Source organism: Enhydra lutris, unplaced genomic scaffold (genome assembly GCF_002288905.1).
Source record: "Enhydra lutris kenyoni isolate GAN:26980312 unplaced genomic scaffold, ASM228890v2 scaffoldscaffold14, whole genome shotgun sequence".
Lineage (NCBI taxonomy): Eukaryota > Metazoa > Chordata > Mammalia > Carnivora > Mustelidae > Enhydra > Enhydra lutris.
In genome coordinates, this window is record NW_019154098.1 from 38,514,806 (window position 1) to 38,536,008 (window position 21,203).

The window sequence follows — 21,203 nt, forward strand, 5'->3', positions numbered from 1 at the left end:
AAAATAACTGCTCATCAATGAAATGCAAATCAAAACCACAGTGAGATACCACAACACATCCATCAGAATGGCAAAGAGTTTAAAAAAAAAAAAAAAAGACAACACCAAATGCTGGCAAAGATGTGGAACAACTAGAACTCTCCTACAATGTTGTGGAAATGTAAAACAGCACATCCAGCACAACCTCAACATAAAATTCCACTGTTAGGTATCTACCCAAGAGAAAGTACAGCACAGATCTACAAGAGGCTTGTGGAAAAATGTCCATGACAGCTTTATTTATAATAGCCAAAACTGGAAACAACACAAATATCCATCAACAGGAAAATGGCAAAAATAACCTATGGTATATTCATACAATGTATCTAGCAATAAAAGGGAAAGAACTACTGATAAATGCAACAACACAGATGAATCCCCAAAATATTATACCTTCAGGGCAGCAAAAATATTCTGGAGAAATCATAATGATGACCATATGTCATTATGACTTTGCCAAAACCCACAGGACGTCAAATACCAAGAATGAATCGTAATGTTAACTACACACAGGTATACACATTTCTCAAAACTTAAATAGTATACTTGATTTATGCATTTCACTTTGTAAATTACACCCTCAAAAAAAATAAAAGGAACCATTAAAAAATACAAACTCTAGTTAACAATAAGCTGCTAAAGTCTAGAGGTGAAATGTACTGATGTCTAACCTACTTTGAAAGCCATCAAAAGCACTGGTTGAACTGATGGAGAAGTTGAATGAACAGCTATGTGATAAAGCAAATTTAACAAAATATTAAGTATAGAATCTAGATGATGAGTATATGGGTGTCCACTGGATAATACACTTTCTACTCTTCTATATATTTGAAATTTGTCATAATAGCATGTTGGAAAAAAATTGAGCACCTTCTGGTGCTCGGTTTTGTTCTAGATGTTAGACATTATTCCTGTTTCAGGAGTTCATGGTCTTGGGGCACTTGGGTGGCTCACTCGGTTAAGGTCTGCCTTCGGCTCAGGTCATGATCTCAGGATCCTGGGACCAGGCCCTGCATCAGGGTCCCTGCTAAGCGGGGGAGTCTGCTTCTCCCTCTCCCTGTGCAGCTCCCCCTCCTTGTGCTCTCTTGCTCTCTCCCTCTCTCTCTCTGTCAAATGAATAAATAAAACCTTTAAAAAAAAAAAAAAAAAGGAGTTCATTGTCTAACAGGAATTCACTGTTCAGTGTGAAATAAAGGTATGTTTTCTATGTACATACACTTATTAATGTAATTCCCTAAGCTTTTAAGGTAGTAAAAGTTTTTCATAAGCTGTAATTTAAATATAAAATTTCACATTTAGAAGTGTACAATTCAGTGTTTTTAATGTAATCACATAATTGTGCAACCATCATCACTATCCAATTTTAGAACATTTTCATCACTCTAAAAAGAACACCTTTACCCATTAGCAGTCACTCTCCATTTCCTTCTCTCCCCAGGCCCTGGTTACTAATCTACTTTCTACTTCTATGGAATTGGCTATTATGGACATTTCATATAAATGGAATCATACAATGTGTTCCTTTCTGACTGGCTGTTTTCACTTAAGATATTTTTGAAGTTCATCATGATGTAGCATGTATTAGTTTTTCATTATTTTGTATGACTGAATAATATTCTAGGGTATGGATATATCACAATCATTTATCCATGCATCAGGTGATGGACATTTGGGTTGTTTCACTTTTTGGTTATCATGAATAATGTTGCCATTTAACATTAACATGTAAATTTTTATATGGACATGTGTTATCAATTCTTTTGTATATATACCTAAGAGTGGAACTGCTGGGTCATGTGGTAATTCTATGTTTAATTTTTTTAAGGAACTAGATTGTTTTCCAAAACAGCTCTACAATTTTACATTCCTACAACCAACATAAAGGTTCCAACTTCACCACAATCTTGCCAACACTTGTCATTATGTGTCTTTTGATTATAGTCATGCCAGTGGCCTTGAAGTGATGTCTCACTGTGGTTTTAAGGGAAGAGAACACATCTTTTTATCTGTGTTTTCCCACATTACCAGTGTTCAGTACATTCAGTAGACTTTAGTACAAGTATAATGAACTGAATAACTGAGGTTAACCCACTAGTATCATTCAATGAAACATATACTCCATCAATAATGTCTAATTAACTAGGTATCCTCCAATGAGTACATAGTTAAGTGTAACTATAGTTAAATATAATTACATATAATAATTAAGTATATCTAATTCCTGTGTAACTCCTGGCAAGCCTTTGCAAAAAATTAACAATACCTCAATTTATTAGGAAATGTTGATGATGCATTACCTTAATTTTCATATAACATACATTCTGAACACATATACCTATTAGAAATATTAAAGTTACTTTAAGAATGTAAAAAGAAAATCACAGTAATATCCAGCATATAAAGGAAAAAAAAAATCAAGTAGTGTCAAACAACCAAAATAAAATCATCCCATCATATTTAAACATTGAAAATTCAATCTAATGTTTTAGTTTTCAAAGTTTTACAATGGTGAAAAAGCATATAAACAACAGTTCAAAAATAAAGTTTTTGTTATATTTACCTGTAATGTTTCCTAACATATCTTTATTGTGACAGGTAGGCTCTTCCATTTCCCCATCTTTAAAATTGCCTATTTCCCCATAGTAAAGAGCAATCCCAAGTTGCATTATACGGATAAACATAGGCAGTTGTTGATCTGTGATAGAAAGTTTCAAACTCTCTACTAAGGTATGAATCTGTATTTGAAAAAAACAAACATCAACAAAAGCATGTTCAAAGAAAGTACCTTTTAACATAAATAGATAAATGTTAAACGTCCGAAAATGGAGAACACCATAAGAGAAAAGTAATGTCCCAAACATTTCCAATACATAAGCCAAAATAATTTACTCTAATATCTTAGGAATTAAATTTGCTACAATGACCAATCAACTTTAGATAGAAACTGTACTAAGCCAAATTATGTAAGTACAAATAGAAATGATGATGTTAGTCACACTAGACTTCTAGATAACTTTTCCAGAAATAAAGGTATAGAAACAAAATATCAGCTCCATAGTATGAAGAATATCATAGCACTCCCCCCAAAATCAGAGAGAAGTTTCATAATGTCATTTTAATAAAACCTTAATCACCCTTTAGCTTTATTAACCAAGAAGACTACATACACATTCCAAAAGTGTAAAAAGTTAAGTGAGAAAATTACTAACATTACAGCTACAGAACTATGAACTTAATAAAATTTTGTCAAATACTGAAAACCAAGTGACATACATGTTCAGAAAAGTTTTCCAAACAAGTTTTAAGAGATTTAAATAGGACATAAAATTTGTAACATGAATTAGTTATAATAAAGAAACAAGATTAATTACTAACAAACAGGATATATAGCAGTCAATCAAAGTTACCCTTACAGAAAGAAAGATATTAATAAAATATAAAACAGTCTCAGTGTAATGTTCCCTGCTGTTATATAAACATGGAATAAAACCAATTAAGCCATAAAGTCAAGTCTCTTGGAAGGTTTATTCTGACTTCCAGGACTCCTGGAAGGTATTTGAGGGTTTATGAAACATGAAAAAATAATAGTAATCATATTTTTAGGATTAAAGGCACAAACGTTTGTATTTGAAGGGGACGAAAATTGCAAAGGCTATATTTAATTATGAGTACAGGTTTCTTAAAACTGACTTAAAAATCATACACTGAACAGACCAAGAAAAGGTAAAAGAAAGTTTGGTACAAGGAGGAGAGAGTGTATGGTGCAGGCCTGCCGAGCTCTTCTTAATTTGGTATTTCTCTACCCATCCTTTTAAAATATTGTATGGTACTGGAGCACCTGAGTGGCTCAGTGGGTTAAAGCCTCTGCCTTCGGCTCAGGTCATGATCCCAGGGTCTTAGGATCGAACCCCGAATCAGGCTCTCTACTCAGCAGGGAGCCTGCTTCCCCACTCTCTCTCTCTCTGCCTGCCTCTCTGCCTGCTTGTGATCTCTGTCTGTCAAATAAATAAATAAAATCTTTAAAAAGAAAAAAAAAAAAGAATTTTCAAAAATAGGGGAAATGTTACATAAGTTATATACTCTTAAAATCTATATCTCAGATGTCACAAAACCTGGGACATATTTGTCCCAACAGATAGAAAATTATAAAAAGCCAACCCAAAATATAGATAAATTTAAAAGCCACTTAAATATATGTAAGAGGTTTAAATAAATAACTACAGTATCTGGAATATTCTGGGAAATCCCCTCTCTTCTAGGTGATCAGTGAGGTTACCCATGTGCTTTTAATATATACTCCTAGGACTGGGAGTTAGAAGAATAACAGATCTAACTAAAAATGGCAAATCTTACACCACAATGTTATTAATAAAAAACTCAATTTTATTTCAGCTGAACGTAATGGAACCCCATATTTGGAGACTACCAGGGTTAAAAAACCCATGTCAACACACTTACTTAATATTAAGATGCTTTTTAAGATGATATATCATGCCTAATCAATTTTGAGAATACAAACTTATATGACAACACTCAGTTTCCCTCAAATTCATTTATTTTTACTTTCCTCTAATATAGCCACATTCTAGAATGTGTAATTACATTTGTACTAGAGATCAATAAGTTTATTTTATACTGTAAGGCATCCAGTATCTGCTTTCAAAATGCATCTTGAATTTACCCTTAACGTTCCCCAATGTTCCTAGCAGGTTCAAGGTGAAAGAAGGAAAGTAAGCCCATTATCCCGAGACAGAGGCAACAATACCACTCAATTAATATTTCCCTATGCTTATCTTTGGCAAAGTAGCTAATTCACAAATAGAAGGAAAAAGTAACAGAATTTCAATAAATTGATGTGCATTGTATACAATGGAGAGAAAACTAGAGCACTGATGACTGAAGCACTACCAAATTAAAATAAGTGGATTTCACGAATAAATATATAGTAAAGCTACATAAAAGAGAAAGTGACATGTTTTTTAAAAAGACAGTATTAAAAAATAAGTTATACATCCATGTACAACCAGGCACATCAATACCTGTGTTCAGACTCAGGGGCAGCTTTTCCATTCTAGCACTTTAGTATTCAAAGGCATGAAACTCAACAATAAATATTCATTCCACATTAAAACTTAGTTATTAACAAGATCACAAGCTACTGTGTGAATTCTTTTTCAAAAACTGAGATATGGATAGAAGTTTAGAAAATTGTTATACGAGAAAAGAAGTAAGATTTACATGAAGAGACCAACTATACACGTTGAAAATATATTCCTATTGCGGGATCTTGGAGAACAAACTTTCACATTACCTAAAAAATTCTTACAGGCAAGATTTGCATTACATTCCGATTCCATAGATCAAATACTAAAATTTCCTGAACCAATAAACTAAGATAGTAGGTCAGTATATTAAACCTTATAAAGTCATCTAAGAGGGACAATAACTATAATCAGATCATGTTAAATAAATTATAAAGATTGAAATATACATTGATATTCAGTCCACTATGTGTATAATTACACTTTTTATAGGATTTCTTCTATTCATTTAAAAGAGGAAAAAAAATGAATAAACAGTTGGACAAACTATAAAGGAAACTACAGTTTCAGGGAGAAAAAAAAGTCCCCAAAATCTCTCTAGTACAATACACAATGCAGAAAGTTTTAATATACAATAAACAATATAACCTAAAATTATAAATAGAAATAAAACTCTTACAAAAACTAATGACATATATATTTTATGAGGTTAATTTCTTCTTTAATAGCACCTACAAGAACCAATAAAACAAAATGGAGACATGGAACTCAACTACTAGAAAAAGAAACACCTACTTTAATAACAGATGGCATCTTGGAATTTAGGTTATCATATGTGAAATGCAGACGAGTTCTGAAGGAACATTTATACAATAAAGGATCCTGGTAAAATTCTATTTTACCACTAGCATTTCGTTTATCAAGACAAACTGTACAGTCAGAAAAATTGATAACTTTTCTCAGCACCAGATCAGTTGCTAAAAAAAAGAAAAAAACATTTTAAGTAAAAAGGAAAATTAGCGAAAAAGGCAACAATTATTTATTAGTACAAATAGTAAGATTAATAGAGCATTAAATACATGATGCCAGAATCTATGCAAATAATTTCTCTATTATTTAAATCCTCCAACAACCTTATGAAATAGGCACAAAAATCCCCATTGCAAGTAGGAAGAATCAAAGTACAAAGAAGTGAAATAGTTTGTCCCCAATTTGCTCGGTATCTAACTACAAATTTAAGACAAAATTTATGAAAACTTAAGCTATATTCTGCTGTCTGCAATGAGATATCAAATAACTTAAATATAATACTTGAGAAACTACATTAAAAATAACATTCTGAGGAGTCATTCATTTAATATCTAACACTAAAAAACCCACAGATTCTCTAAACCTGTACTCTTCAGTAGTAGCCACCAGCAATATCTGGCTATTTAAATTTATACATAAGTTAAATTATACAAAAATAAAATTTCAGTTCCTTGGCTACATTAGCAACATTTCAAGTCCTCAATAGCCACATGTGGCTAGTAGCTACAGTACTAGGCTGTAAAAATATAAAACATTTCCATGACCCAGAAAATTCTAGTGGACATCACTGCTCTAAACAATTGATGAAGAAAGTACCACATTACCAATAAGAGTATACAGTTTGTTTTCAAGGGAATAAAAATGAAACAACTGCCGGTAAAATATCAAACTAGAAAATGAAAACTTTAGCAACGAGAAGTTTTACTCCTAACTAATAGGCAATTCCTAGGTAAATAAATATTGGGCCCAAATATATTATGATTTACATGGTATATAAATAAATCATTTAGTTACTGATATATTTCTTTGTGTACACATATGTAATAACAGTAGAATTAGAAATGAAAAAAACCCTCTAGATATTTCCTTCCCTCTCTTTATGATAATAATTCACTGAGTGTTTGCTCTCAGACGATACACCAAGTCTTCTCCCCTCTGCTACCTTTTAATATTTACATCCCTCTGTTTAAAAGATGTGAAAACTGAGGCACAGTAAGGGGAAAGAGTTTAATGTTAGTTTAAAAAGGACAGAGCGGTCATTCGAACTCTGGCAACCTTACTTGAGAGTTCAGGTTTTTAATCTATTACGCTGTAAGAACATAAAGTGGTCTACATTTTGAGGGTATTCTAGAAAATTATCATTCACTGACAAAGGAAATTATTAAAGCTTTGAAAATATTTTTCTTGAACAATAAATATAACAACTACCTTTTAAAAACTAACAAAATGAATTCTAGTTCTGGTACTTACTTTAGATAATGTGCTGCAATTTAATCTGAAAAATGAGGATAATAACTATGTCTACCCAACTCTGGAGAACTCTGGAAAATGACCTGGCATTATTTTGAAAACATGAAGATTTGCTATCCTCCCATCTAACGCACCCATTCCTAAGTGTATGTCCTTAAGAAATGCTTACACATATGCATCAAAAGGTATGTACAAAGATTCCTAAAAGCATTGTTTGTAATAGCAAAAATCGGGAAACATCCCAAATGCCCATCACCACAACAATTAAATTCTGGCATATTTAAACAGTAGAATATTATTCACAAGTAAAAATAAGTGATCTATAACTACATGCAACAATATGGAAAAATATTAAAAGCATGACACTAATTGAAAACAGGAAACTTTTGAGGTTTTACTCAAACCTCAAATTCCCAACATAGAGCACACTATTTTTACAAAGCTCAGAAATACATGTAATACATTGTTTATGTATAATCCACATCTGATACTTTTTTATTGAGATAAAATTCACGTAACATAGAATTAACAAGTTAGGGGCGCCTGGCTGGCTCAGTTCGGTTGAGAATCTGCTTCAGCTCAGGTCGTGATCCCAGGGTCCTAGGACAGAGACCCACATGGGGCTCCCTGCTCCACAGGCAGTCTGCTTCTCCCCTTCTCCCTGCTCATTTTCTCTCTCTCTCTCCCTCTCTCTCAAATAAATAAAATCTTTTTAAAAAATTAACAATTTAAAGGGTACACAGAGTGGCACTTGGTATACTGACAATATTAAGTGTCCATCACCACAATTAATTTTAAAACTTTTACAACGCGTAAGAAAAGAAAACTCTGTACCCTTGAGCTATCATCCCTCTAATACCCTCTTTGCCCTCCCTACTTCCCAATCCTGAGACAGTCCCTAATCTACTTTCTGTCTATATAGATTTGGCTCTTCTGTGCAGTTCATAAGAAGAATCCTGCAATATACGATATACAACTTCTCTGTCTGGCTTTTAAAAACTTAGAACGTTTTCAAAGTTCATCCACATTGTAGGATACATTAGTACTTCATTCCTTTTTATACCACAAGTCTTTTTAAGCAATTAAATGATAAAATTTAATACAGCAGTTAACTCTAGGTGGAAAGCAGATCAGGAAAAACACATTTGTGGGGGTAAACTACTGTGTATGTTCTAGATACTCAGAGGAAAGGTGCTCATTATATTGTTTAATAACAAAATACGTGACCTAAATCTTTGTAAATATAAAATGTTTTAGTAAAAAAAAAAGGGTAAATAATAGTAACTATCTCAGAAGGTAAAAGATTAAAAACAGATAATGTACAAAAGCATAGCACCAGGCCCAGCAATTAACAAGAACTCAACAAGTGAAAGATACTATTTTTGCTGTTTTTATCATCATCCTCATCAAGAACTTTCATGTGGTATGATACTTGATTTTCTTAAATACATCAGCATATTGGTAGTTATGATAATTCACATTTTACAAATGACTCACTAAAGTTATAATAAGTTAGAGTGGTGGAGGGAAGACTCAAACTAGGATGCCCCAACTCCCAACCCAAGACTCTAATTCACTATAATTTCCCAAAGTAATATTTACATCAGTTGTATAATAAACCATAGAAATTTCTTCCCATAAAATGTCAACACATTCATTCAATCCTGCATTACCCAGTCCTGCTTGTTTTCCATTTTTCTTAATGTTTCCTTGTGGTCTTTGTATGAAATATTTTCCCCACAGAGGATGGAGGGAGGTATTAACAATGTCTCAGAGACAATGCTTGGGACTTTGTGATTAATGCCTCACAACAAAACTGTGAGATCAAAATTATTCTTCATTTTAAAACATAATGACTAAGGGGCACCTGGGCAGGCTCAGTCTGTAGAGCATATGACTCTTAATCTCAGGGTTGTGAATTTGAGCCCCGTGTTGGCTGTGGAGCCTACTGTTAAAAGAAAGGGGGAAAAAAAGCAAAGACTGAAGCTTGGAGAACACACAAAAATGAGACTATCAAATTCTGCTAGAACCTAGTTGTATGCCTAAACTAGGCAAACTAGGCAAGTTAAGTAACCTTGAGACTAAATTTCCTTTTATTTTCCTTTAAGTAGGACTTAAGATGAGCAAGTGAATATGTAAGTAAATGAGAAAGAGTATCCCTTGATGGAGTTATGAGAATTTGAGAAAATAAATGTAAAAATTTTAATAGCTCATTTTCAGAGGTCTATGTACGAGATACTTTTATAAGTGCTTTCAGTGCACTAATGTATTTAATAAAATAACTCCATAAGGAAGCTCTTATTTTACCCCCATTTTACAAATGAAGAAACTAAGAAATGGTCAAGTGACTCACCTAAGGTCATATAGTTCTACTAAGTGGGACAACCAGGATCCAAACTCAGGTCGTCTAGCTTTAGCGCCCACACTGTTAACAAATACATACCCTGGCAAGTCACAGATAAAAAGTACTTACAATAGTCTCCTCACTATCTTTTCTTTTCTTCATTTTTTTAAAAAAGATTTTATTTATTTATTTGACAGAGAAAGAGAGCACAAGCAGGGGGAGCAGGCAGAGGGAGAAGCAAACTCCCCGCTGGGCAAGGAGCCTGAAGCGGGGCTCAATCCAAGTACCCTGGGATCATGACCTGAGCCAAAAGCAGACACTTACTAAATGAGCCACCCAGGCACCCCTCCTCACTATATTTTCAAAAAATGTCCACTCTTTACCCTATCAGAATATTTATCGATATTATGATTTATTAATCTCTTCTCACAAAGAAGCAGTATCTCTTTCACAGCTGTGTTTTCAATGCTTATTAGAACAATGCCTACTATGTAAAACATAATAAATAGTAATAATGGTAGTTACTAAAATTATATTACTTAATAGTTCTTTTAATATAAGCAGGAGGAGAGTACAGCATGTCATACTCAAAAGAGACTTTAGGATTATCCAGAAGTCCCAAATATGCTCTGGCATATACAAACCCAAAACACAGATCAGATACATTGTTTTGCCATTATGGAGCATAAAAGCAATGTGTTCCTTTTCCTCCTTCAAATATGTTAAAAATTTTAACTATTTTTATTACTACAACCCCAATGCACTGTAAAATGTTTTAAGATACACTTGAAACATGCATGTGGTAGGTAAGAAAGAATAAAAATTAATAATATTAAAAATGGAGTCAGGGATTTCCTAATCTGAGGGTCTATTAAACCCCCTATAGCTAATGCTAATTTTTTAAAAGAGTTTATTTATTTGGAGAGGGAGAAGGAGACTCAGGAGCAGGGAGCCCAGTGAAGGACTCAGTCCTGGGATTCCAGAATGACTTGAGCCAAAAGCAGATGCTTAACCAACTGAATCACCTAGGCACCCCATACGCTAAACCTTATATATGTTCATTTTTCTAGGCTGAGGCATAAAGCTCTCATCAGATTTATCAAAGAGGCAACTGGCCTACAAAAGCTTTAGAAACCAAGATAACTATACCAATAATGGAAAAATCTACACTCTTCTTAATATTTACTCACCAGAAATATCCATGAATGCACGATCCCATAATTCACCTACTGTATAGCACTCTGCAGAAGTGATATTGACTGAAAGAACAATATCATCTTCAACATATTTTAGTATGAGATTATTTATAACAATATTTACATTATTTACAACTCGTCTAATCAGACTCTGCACATAACCTATAAAATAGAGAAAAAAATTTCAATTAGCCATAGATCTGTCAATAAAGAATTATTCTTAAAATATTACTGAATTTAACTTATATGATAGGTGGGTATCATTTAGCATATTTTGCAAAGAGGAAACAGACAGGATTGCAAAACTGACACAGCTAATAAGTAGATCTGCCCCCAAAAACCATTAGGAAGAAGTTCTAACTTTGACAGATGGAGATCACAAGTAGGCAGAGGGGCAGGCAGAGAGAGAGGGGGAAGCAGGCTCCCCGCTGAGCAGAGAGCCTGACGCGGGGCTCGATCCCAGGACCTCGGGATCATGACCCGAGCCGAAGGCAGAGGCTAAACCCACTGAGCCACCCAGGCGCCCCAGGAAGAAGTTCTATATAAGGAAGTGTTCATGTACTAAGAGAAATCACAGACACTATACCTTTTTAATAACATACTAGATCCCAGTCAATGATAATCCTATACTCAGTACTTTGCCTGGTTTCTGCCTATTTTAGAAACATTTTCCCAATGAAACAATGTTACTATGTGCTGATTATACAACATATTAGAAGTGTTGCTTCTTTAAGTTTCTTCTTGAGCCATCTTTTCTTTCCACTCTAAATAGCCATAAGAATATTCAAAAGTTAGGCTGGGAGGAAGAAAAATAGGAGAAACATGACTACCATAATGGATTCAAGTATTTCTACTTACTAATAATACTGAAGCAGGGTAGAGGAGAGAATACAAATTAGGAAGAAAATATAGACAGAATTTAGAAACAGAGACAAAAAACACAATGAAAGCAAAGAAAAAAGAAAAGTATGGAAGAACTGAGAAAAGCATAATGTGAACACAGGGAAATAATAAACAAATAGTTAAAAACAACCAACAACAGAAGTAACTAGTGAACATTCTTTTTTGCCATAGCTTGCCTAAAATCTCCAAAATTTTCTCTTAATTTTATAGTACTATGGGATACTCCACATTCTCAGAAGTTTCTCACACAATAAATGTGTATACAGATACATCAGTAAGAAATTTAATTGAAAATATAAATAAAAAACAAACAGCATTTTAAGAAGACACAGGAGAAAAAGATGAAAAACTTCACTTGATTCAAATGCATTTCCCACTACAAAACTTATTTAAAAAGTAACTAAAATTTTAGCTATTTCATGAACTATCCTGCTTATATTCAGAACCTGACTGGGCAAAACAGAACCAACTTCTGTCAGCAACTGACATTGTTAACAACTACAGTAAAGCCTGCTGAGAGGAAGCCTATTTAAATCCATTCAACCATAGCACCTTTGCAAAAACCAACTCCTTCATTCATTCCTAAAGGATACACATAGGAAAAAAATGTAAAACAACAAAGTTCAATTTTTTCTCTTATCTAGATGTAAACTTTTAGCAGCTTTTAGAGTACCAATTATCATATGCTATAAAATTAACAAAATATCAATAAATTTAAAGTAATAAATATTCTTTCATGAGAGTAAACACTAAAATAATGCTTAACAAATTAAGCTTCCAAAAGAAATTTTAAAAATCAAAAGTTTCAATCTTGGAATGTATATTCCCCTATGCTATTACCACTCAACACATGTTAAAAATAAAAATAAACATCCTGTTTCTAAGAAGTCAAGAAGCATGACTTATATTGGTTTTCCCATTTCTGAAAAAAGTGGCATCCATAAGGAATTCATAAAAACCTCTTAACAGTTCATGACTTTTTATTACCGTCAAAAGAAAAAATAACTCTCAAAGATAGAACTGGAGAAAATATTAAACGCAAAGTAATAGAAACATAATACTGTTAATGTATTTTAACCAACAGAACACTAGTAATGGATTTTTTTAATCTATTTTTTAATATTTTCCCACAGTTTCTCATTATAAAACTAGCATACAAGTTGAGATAAAGAAGCCAATTCACCAAGGAATAATATATTAGAGAATAAAATATCTAAAAAGCACTACTCCCATAGATTACACTTCCTTATTTAAAATGCAATACTAAAGTAACAGTAACTAATGGAATGGAAAAAATGATACACTATCCCTCCAATCCTCCATAACAACTTAGTTTTAAGTAAGCTATAGAGGAGTGTCAAACAGCAGATCTACTAGCTCTCATCACTAAGTATTTAGATGACATAACAGTAATCCAGGTCTATTCCCTAAGCATGCTGAAAAGCATCTGAAAATGCACTCTGGGTAAGAACCCCAGGTCATACTGGAGGTCATACTGGATGGCTCTAAAACAGCCACCTATTTCTAATCAAACTTTCCAGAAATTCCTATCATTATCCAACTCTCTCCCACCCATAAATCCCATTCCTCAAGGCATATACATCTATGCCCACAGGGTCAGATAAAACACTATGAACTTTCATGGATTGTGCTCATACTCTTCCTTCGGTTTAGAGTACACTTTGTCCATTCTCCCTTGTTACGGGCCCAGTATAAATATCTTTCTCCACTACAGGCTCTTCTCCAATGTCCCCCAACCTACACAACATTCAGAAGACTGTCTCTACCACTTTCCTTGGGCTTATGTTACTACTGCCATTTGTGCATGTTTACATAGAATTATTTTATCTGTTAAACTATGAAATCCTAGAGGGCAAAGACAATTACTTATTTATTCCCTTCATATTCTTAAATGAAATGATGTGTATCAATTTTGGTTACAAAGAGACAACATCTACAATTTATTTATCCTAATGTCACTGGGAAGCCAAGCTGCTCAAAATCAAATTCCACGATTTTGATAACCATGACTTGGTTAACCATACCTAAAAGCATTTTGGTGTAGTTTTGGTATAAATTTGAGGGTTATGCAACATCATATAGGCAACTTAAGCTCAAATAGGGAAAAGTGAAGTTCTTTGTAACGCTCTTATCTTTTTTGAAAGGTTGAAACTATTTCAAAGTAAATTTTTTTAGAAGGTTAAGAACAAGGATTCTTTACTGTCAGTGCAGTAGGGAGATTCAGTAAAACATGAATTTAAAAAGCATCCATCATGTTTGGTAACTAGAAGATAACTTAGGGCAGTTACTGTGGGAGCTAAGAAAAACTACAGTGAGTGCACAATACTATTAGTATTATTATTTTGATGGTCACAGAAGTTCTGAACAACTAAATAAGAGTAAAAAAGGAGTTTAAGTACTAACAGGGAAGGATGCAAAATTACCATTACACAAAGATGACTATATGTTATACAGAATATTCAAAAAACACAACTGAATACTCATCAGCTAACAAACAGTAAAAATTAAGCTTTCCTATATAATGAAGTGATGAAAAGAAAATAAAATGGTGACAGAAAAAATTAAAAAAAAGACTGTCATAGGAGAAAAAAGAGAGAAAGAGGCAAACCAAGTCTCTTGACTACAGAGAACAGATACGGTTACCAGAGGGGAGGTGGGTGGATGGGTTAAAAAAGTGAAGGGAATTAAGAAGCACACTTGTTGTGATAAGCACTGGGTAATGTACGGAAATGTTGAATCACTGAATTGCACACCTGAAACTAATAGTACACTGTATGTTAACTAACTGGAATTTAAATAAAAACTTTAAAAATGGTAATCGCAATTAACAATAAAATGTATGATAGCATTTTCCATACATAAAAGTTTCAAAAAAATGTTTAAAAACAAAAGATTGAATTAGACCAAAAAAGTGCTTGAAAGAAAATACTGTTAAACTTTTCACAGCGTAATTTGGCTACACATGCCAAAACCTTAAAATTATTCACAAATTTGGATTCTATAAATTGATGGGAATTTCTCCTAAGGAGATAAACAGAGGTGTGTGCAAAAATGTTTGTTAAAGCATTTTACAAAACTGACAATAAAAGTTAACCTAAAATATCAAACAAAAAGGGACTGGTAATAAACTATGGAAGAGTTACACTATGTAATAAATGCCAATCATTGAAATAATAATGTAAAAACATTAACATCCCAGAAAGAAGATCCTAACATTAAAAAATGCAAGTTACAAAAGAAAAATGTGTGCATGTGTATGTACTCATGCACACATGCAAGCACACACAGAGAGTCTCTAAAAGCTTGTATGTCAAAATGTTAACAGGTTCCAGTTCTGGGTGAGATGAAGTAAGCATATTCCACCTGTCTGCCCCACTGAATGTAGCCTAAAAGCCTGGAAAGAATGTATGGAACAACTATTTTTGGACTCTGAACATAAAGAGTAAGCATGAGAGGGGAAACTGAAGAACAACAATCAGAGCATACAAAGATATAACAATAAAATGGTAGAGATAAATTCACACTTATCAGTAATTACAGTCTACTGTAATTGTGCTCAGTCCAGAGAGGATGGTCTTCATGATCGTGATTCTTTGAAATTTGTCAAGACTTTCTTTTTGATCAAGTCTTTTACAATGTCTGTAGATGTGTAAGGTATGCATTAAAAGAATGTACACTGTCTTATCTGCTGGGTGGAGAGTTTTACATGTATACACTAAAATAATCTTAGTGATTTTGATATTCAAATACCTAGTTTGGGGATTTTGTTTTCTTGATCACATTTCATAGCCAAGTTGTTAGATCCATACAAAGTCATCATACTATTTTGGGGAAAACTGTACCTGTTATAATTTAGTATCTATTACATATATCCATTAAAGCTTTTGCCTTAAGGTTCATTTTGCCTGGTTTTTATGCTGTGAAGACAGATTTTTTTTTGATAGTATTTATCTGTTATGCTATTTCCCATCTTTTCATTTTCAATCTTTTCTGACTGCCTGTGATACCTTTGTGTTTTGGAAGCCGCATGTACCTGGACATAAACACTCCTTCCTTTTAGTATTCAAAAACTATTACTTGAGCTTCCTTACAGCTCCCCTCAGCTTTGGTTTGCAATGTGGTTAGGAGTTTACAAACTCCTAGATTAAGCAGTTCATTCTTTAACTACAAGTACAGTCTTCAGCGAGCCATTCTAGCATGCCCCCATTCACACAGAAAGATTTAGGAAATTGAAAAGCCTGCACTAAGCAATATTTTGAAATTCAATCTAATTTGAATGAAATATAAAAGCTCTCCAATTATCACCTTTTCTGTAATAAACAAAATAAGGTTATTGACAGAATAGTTTTAAGCATAACCTCCTTTCAAAAGGATCAATATATCATTATACTAAAGAACACCTGGATATCAGAAATGACTGACTATCCATGAGTATCTTGTGCTTCCCCTTCCAGACTATAGAATTATTAGTGAGATAAGGACTTCTATGCCATACATAATGTCCATGCAAACAGTTTTCTTCAGTGAAATTTGCGCAGAATATCACTTACAGCATGGGAGAATTAAGAGGTAAAAAGGTCTTGGGGCACCTGGGTGCTCAGTGGGTTAAAGTCTCTGCCTTCGGCTCAGGTAATGATCCCAGGGTCCTGGGATCGAGCCCCACATCGGGCTCTCTGCTCCGCAGGGAGCCTGCTTCCTCTTCTCTCTCTCTGCCTGCCTCTCTGCCTACTTGTGATCTCTGTCTGTCAAATAAATAAATAAAATCTTAAAAAAAAAAAAAAAAAGAGGTAAAAAGGTCTTTTCCAGACTGTCTTCTTGGAAAGGCTGAAAGCAACAGAATTCTAAGTCTGGCCTAGGGCACAGCAGAGTCTCCCAAAAAATAAGCATGGGGCACCTGGGTGGCTCAGTGAGTAAAGTGTCTGACTCTTGATATCAGTTCAAGTCTTCATCTCAGGGTCATGAGTTTGAGCCCTGTGTTGGGCTCCATGCTGAACATAGAGCCTGTTTAAAAAAAAAAAAAAAAAAGCCTAGGCTTGTGGTAGAAGAGTCTTTGTACTGGTATGTAAACAAAACAGCACTTGTTAGGTTAATGCTAACTGCTAGGAACTTAGCCAGTGGGTTAATACAACCTACACAATGTATCACTGTTATTAGAGGGGGAAAAAAGCTTCCATGTTAATGGAAGGTATTAAAACAATAAAAGCATAAAAAATAGAAGATGTGAAATGCATTTCTCTTTCATTTGCCATAAGATATTCTCTACTCTTAATTGTTCCAGAAAGGAAGAGTGATCAGATAGCTTTAAAATCTTGTAGTCCCCCACACGCAGACAGAAAGGAAATGACTATGCTATCTTCTGTAACAAGACATTGCCATTCTTGGCTCAGGTTCCTGAAGAGATGATATATTACAAATATTCCTCGATTATGTCATTTACTCTCCAATTATTATTAAACTCCCTTTCAAGAGATTTTTCAGAAAACCAAGCCCTAACAGTCTAAATGGCAAGCACTCAAATATACATACACATCACACACAAACTATAATATTCCATTTCATATTCAATATTTTCCGCAGAAAAAAATTTTCACTGAATGACTACTAACTTAATACTACTATCTCTCCTCATATATACCAAAATATCTGAGTTCCCATTTTCTTATCCACAAAATGTGGGCTAGAGCCTAGAGATGGACTTCAGCAAGAATGTAAATACCTGAAGGTATGTACAGTTTCAAATGTGCATATGTGGGTCTACCACACTTTCAACAGATTTTCAAAGGGTCCATGTACCAAAAAAGATAGACTGCTAAGCCAGAAAATCTTCAAGTAGCTTTTTTCATAGCTCAATGACTATGACTCCGAACACTGAAGTCTGAAGAAAACACTGTGATTTTGCACAGCTTAGTTTCTGTGCAGTGTAGCAAAGATATAAATGCCTATTGGCTGGCAAAATGAGGTTTTCGCCATCCATTTTTATAAATAAATATTATTGGAACACAGGCCCAATACATTAGTTTATCATTTATGGTTGATTTCATGTGAAATCTGAAGAATGGAATAGCTGCAACAGAAAATATACAGCTTGCAAATCCTAAAATATTTAATAATAAGCCTTTCACAAAACAGGTCTTGCTGTCCTCTTTACTAGATGGTGATCAAAGATGACTAAATCATAACCTCAGACCCAGTAGGCAACATGGTTTTTAAAGTTTATCTATTTCCTTAATATTTCTATTAAACTGTGTGTGTATGTATATATGTATACATATATTCCGGGTAAAAAGGCAAAAAGAAAAGGAAAAAGATAATTATATGACAAAACCAAGAAAAAGAAGCTATGCAATGGAAGACAAAGTTTATCTCTGAATTTCTTAACAGACAAATAGAAATTTTTTTAAGTGAGTAGTTATTTAAAAAGAAAAAAAAAACAGTTAAAAGATCCTGAATAAATTAAAAAACAATATCCTTTAAAGTCATTTTAGATAAAATGACCTTCAATAACAGCCAAAGCCTGTAGGCTTCGAGAGCAAAGAACTGAATAATCTAGCTGTCTAACTTAGAAGTAGTCTCACTTTACAGAGATAAAATGCAGAGAATACAAAGGAAAGCATGAATAAATAAATAAAACATCCTTAAACTTTCTAAGTAGGAATCATCAGCATATTTTACAGAATATGCTAAAACCACAATTCAAAACTATTAGCAATAATCAAAGGTCCTAGCCTATAGATCACTGACTGAAAGAGAACACATATACTTCAAATCACATTCCAACTATTTTGAACCCTCTCTCCCAGTAAGAAATATTACATTGTAACCCAGCACAAGTGCACACATAACCACAGGTTTCTTTACTAATAACTTTACTATATGCCTTTATGCTAGGAGGTTTTCTAGTCTTTGCCATATATTTTATTTTTTTATTAACATATATTATTTGCTTCAGGGGTACAGGTGAGTCATCAGTCTTACACAATTCACAGCACTCACCATAGCACATACCCTCCCCAATGTCCATAACCCAGCCACCCTATCCTTTCCCTCCCCACCCCCAGAAAGCCTCAGTTTCATAAGAGACTCTTAATCTCAGGAAATATTCTTTGCCATATATTTTAAATGCTTACTATGACCCACTAAATTGCTCTTCCAATGCACTAATTGGTCAGGAACCATAATTTAATAAAAGACTGTTCCAGATATCAAGAAAAGAGACTGGAAAGAGGATATCAGATATTGACTTATATTCTTTTCATATTCAAGAGCCACCCATCCTTCAAGGGTGTAGAACAAATGACTATTGGCAAAACCAAAACTGTTCTCAAAAAGCATCTCTGGATCTATGTAAATGCTCAAACTTCAAAATTGTAAACACAGCTTTATCTTTGCCCTAGAAAATTTTGAGACCAGAAATTCATCTCTACCATAGGAGGACCTTAATATAGTTCCCAGGCAGGATAAGGTTGCCAGAAAGGAGTCCTCAAATAACCGTATGAGTCAACCTTTAAATAAAATGATTTACCATTATCCAGCTGGATTCTCAAATTATCCTTTTTTCCCCCCTTTGGCAAGATTAACTTTAACTGCTCTGCTTCCCAGTAATTGCCCAACAAGTTCAGTTACTTCCTAAATCAACTCCTTCACTGTGATTTATGTCGGCATAAAAGAGGATACTAGTCCTCCTGTTAGGCAAGGCAGGAAAGCACATGTTAATCCAAATGCTACCTCAAGTAGTTAAGAATACAGTTCTGTTTCATGCCTCTAAAAATAGGATTTTTTCAGTTACATTTATGTTTTTATAGTTTTATACTTTATGCTCCCCAAAAACAGACCAATTTTCCCAAATCTGATTATCAGTGTAAATGCTACTAAAGGCTCTAAAGAATCTTTTAAAAGTCTGGGACCCGTTTTGAGTACATGTGGGTTAGCCAATAGATTTTTATCTGTGAAATCAACAACCAACAAAAGCATTAAATTTATCTTATTTCTCAAAAGAGAAAGAAATGTTAAAAGACTCAACAGTTAAACTTAAAACCAATTATTCTTTGCCAAGATACTAATGGAGAGAATTCAGTACAATTAGCTAGTATAGGAAGTTTTGAAAGGATATGTAGTCAGAAATTTGGAGAGGTAAAGGAGTTGCCCATTTAATAAATAAGAACAAGTTACAGTTTAACTTATACTTAAATTCACCAAGGATTTTTTCCTAAGGAGTTAAGTAGTGAGAAAAAATTTAGAAAGTTCTGGAACAATCACACCACTCTAAGGAGAATTAGAAACATTCAGAAGTAAAATTTCTTCTGGCACCTTCTCCAGCTATAGCAATCAATCTATTTAAAGCCAGAGGGATTACCAAGACTTGTTGGGTTCAGAAGAACATAAAGCATCAGCAATAACATCACTACAACGCTAGTTTAAGATGTTCAATTCAAATGTAACTTGAAACATACCTGCGGGAGGATGGCTATGAAATGATTTATCTAACTCCAGCCTCTTAGTAGATGGTACCAGAAGACTTTTAAAAATTAACCATATTAAAACCAACAGAAAGCCTACAAACTTATGGTGCAGAAAACAAATAAGTACCAATGTCAACTACACCTCTGAGGAAAAGAAATGACTGATAAATAAAATCAAAAGAGAGGTGAGTGATAAAATAACTCCTAACAACTGAGCCACCCAGAAGCCCCAAGAGTCTGCATTTATAACAAGCTATCAGGTTCTGCTGCTACTGGTCCTTGGGACACACTCTGAGGAGCAAGGCCCTTAAAAAATGCAGGACAAAAACACCTTGAAACCAAAGGCATAGCCACTTTATCCCTTATAATTCCTATCAGAAGCAGAATAAATATTGTAATGAGAATGGTAATAAAAACTTTCTCTGTAGGGACATCTTGGTAGCTCAGTCAGCTAACCATGTACCTCACCAGGGAGTCTGCTTCACCCTCTGCTCTTCACCCCTACTCATGCTCACTCACTCGCGCTCTCTCTCTCTCGCTCTCTCTCAAATAAATAAACAAAATCTTAAAAAAAAAAAAAAAAAACTCCTAACAGTAAAAGGCATTAATGCACTCTGACCACAGAGCTGACATGTCATGATCATGTTATTCTTCCTCATTAAATAGTCACTAAGGAACTGTTCTTTGTAAGCCACTACTATTCCAGGTAAATAAAATTTTCAGGAAATGAAAGAGATGGTTACAAAATTCTATGATCCTGTTGGTGACTTCTATAGTTTCCTGAAACTCAGAACAATCTAGTGCCTTTTCTACTTATCAAGAAGCAAGGGGAACAAAGGGGATACTAGTCCTCCTGTTAGGTAAGGCGGAAAAGTGAGAGTGAGTGACTGAGAAAACAGAGGCATGTCTTTGCTTGGAC

General features: G+C 33.9%; 1 protein-coding gene across 5 annotated transcripts in view; it reads right to left on the reverse strand.

The window, feature by feature from the left end:
* The window catches only part of LOC111146810 (vacuolar protein sorting 13 homolog B), a 755,552-nt gene that overhangs the window by 680,089 nt on the left and 54,260 nt on the right, over positions 1-21,203 (reverse strand). For all 5 annotated transcript variants that reach the window (XM_022502501.1, XM_022502502.1, XM_022502500.1 and 2 more), the window contains 3 exons: positions 10,896-11,063; positions 5,877-6,058; positions 2,600-2,774 (listed from right to left, as the gene is read on the reverse strand). In XM_022502501.1, coding sequence (XP_022358209.1) covers positions 2,600-2,774; positions 5,877-6,058; positions 10,896-11,063 — 525 coding nt within the window. The remainder of the gene's footprint in view (positions 1-2,599; positions 2,775-5,876; positions 6,059-10,895; positions 11,064-21,203) is intronic.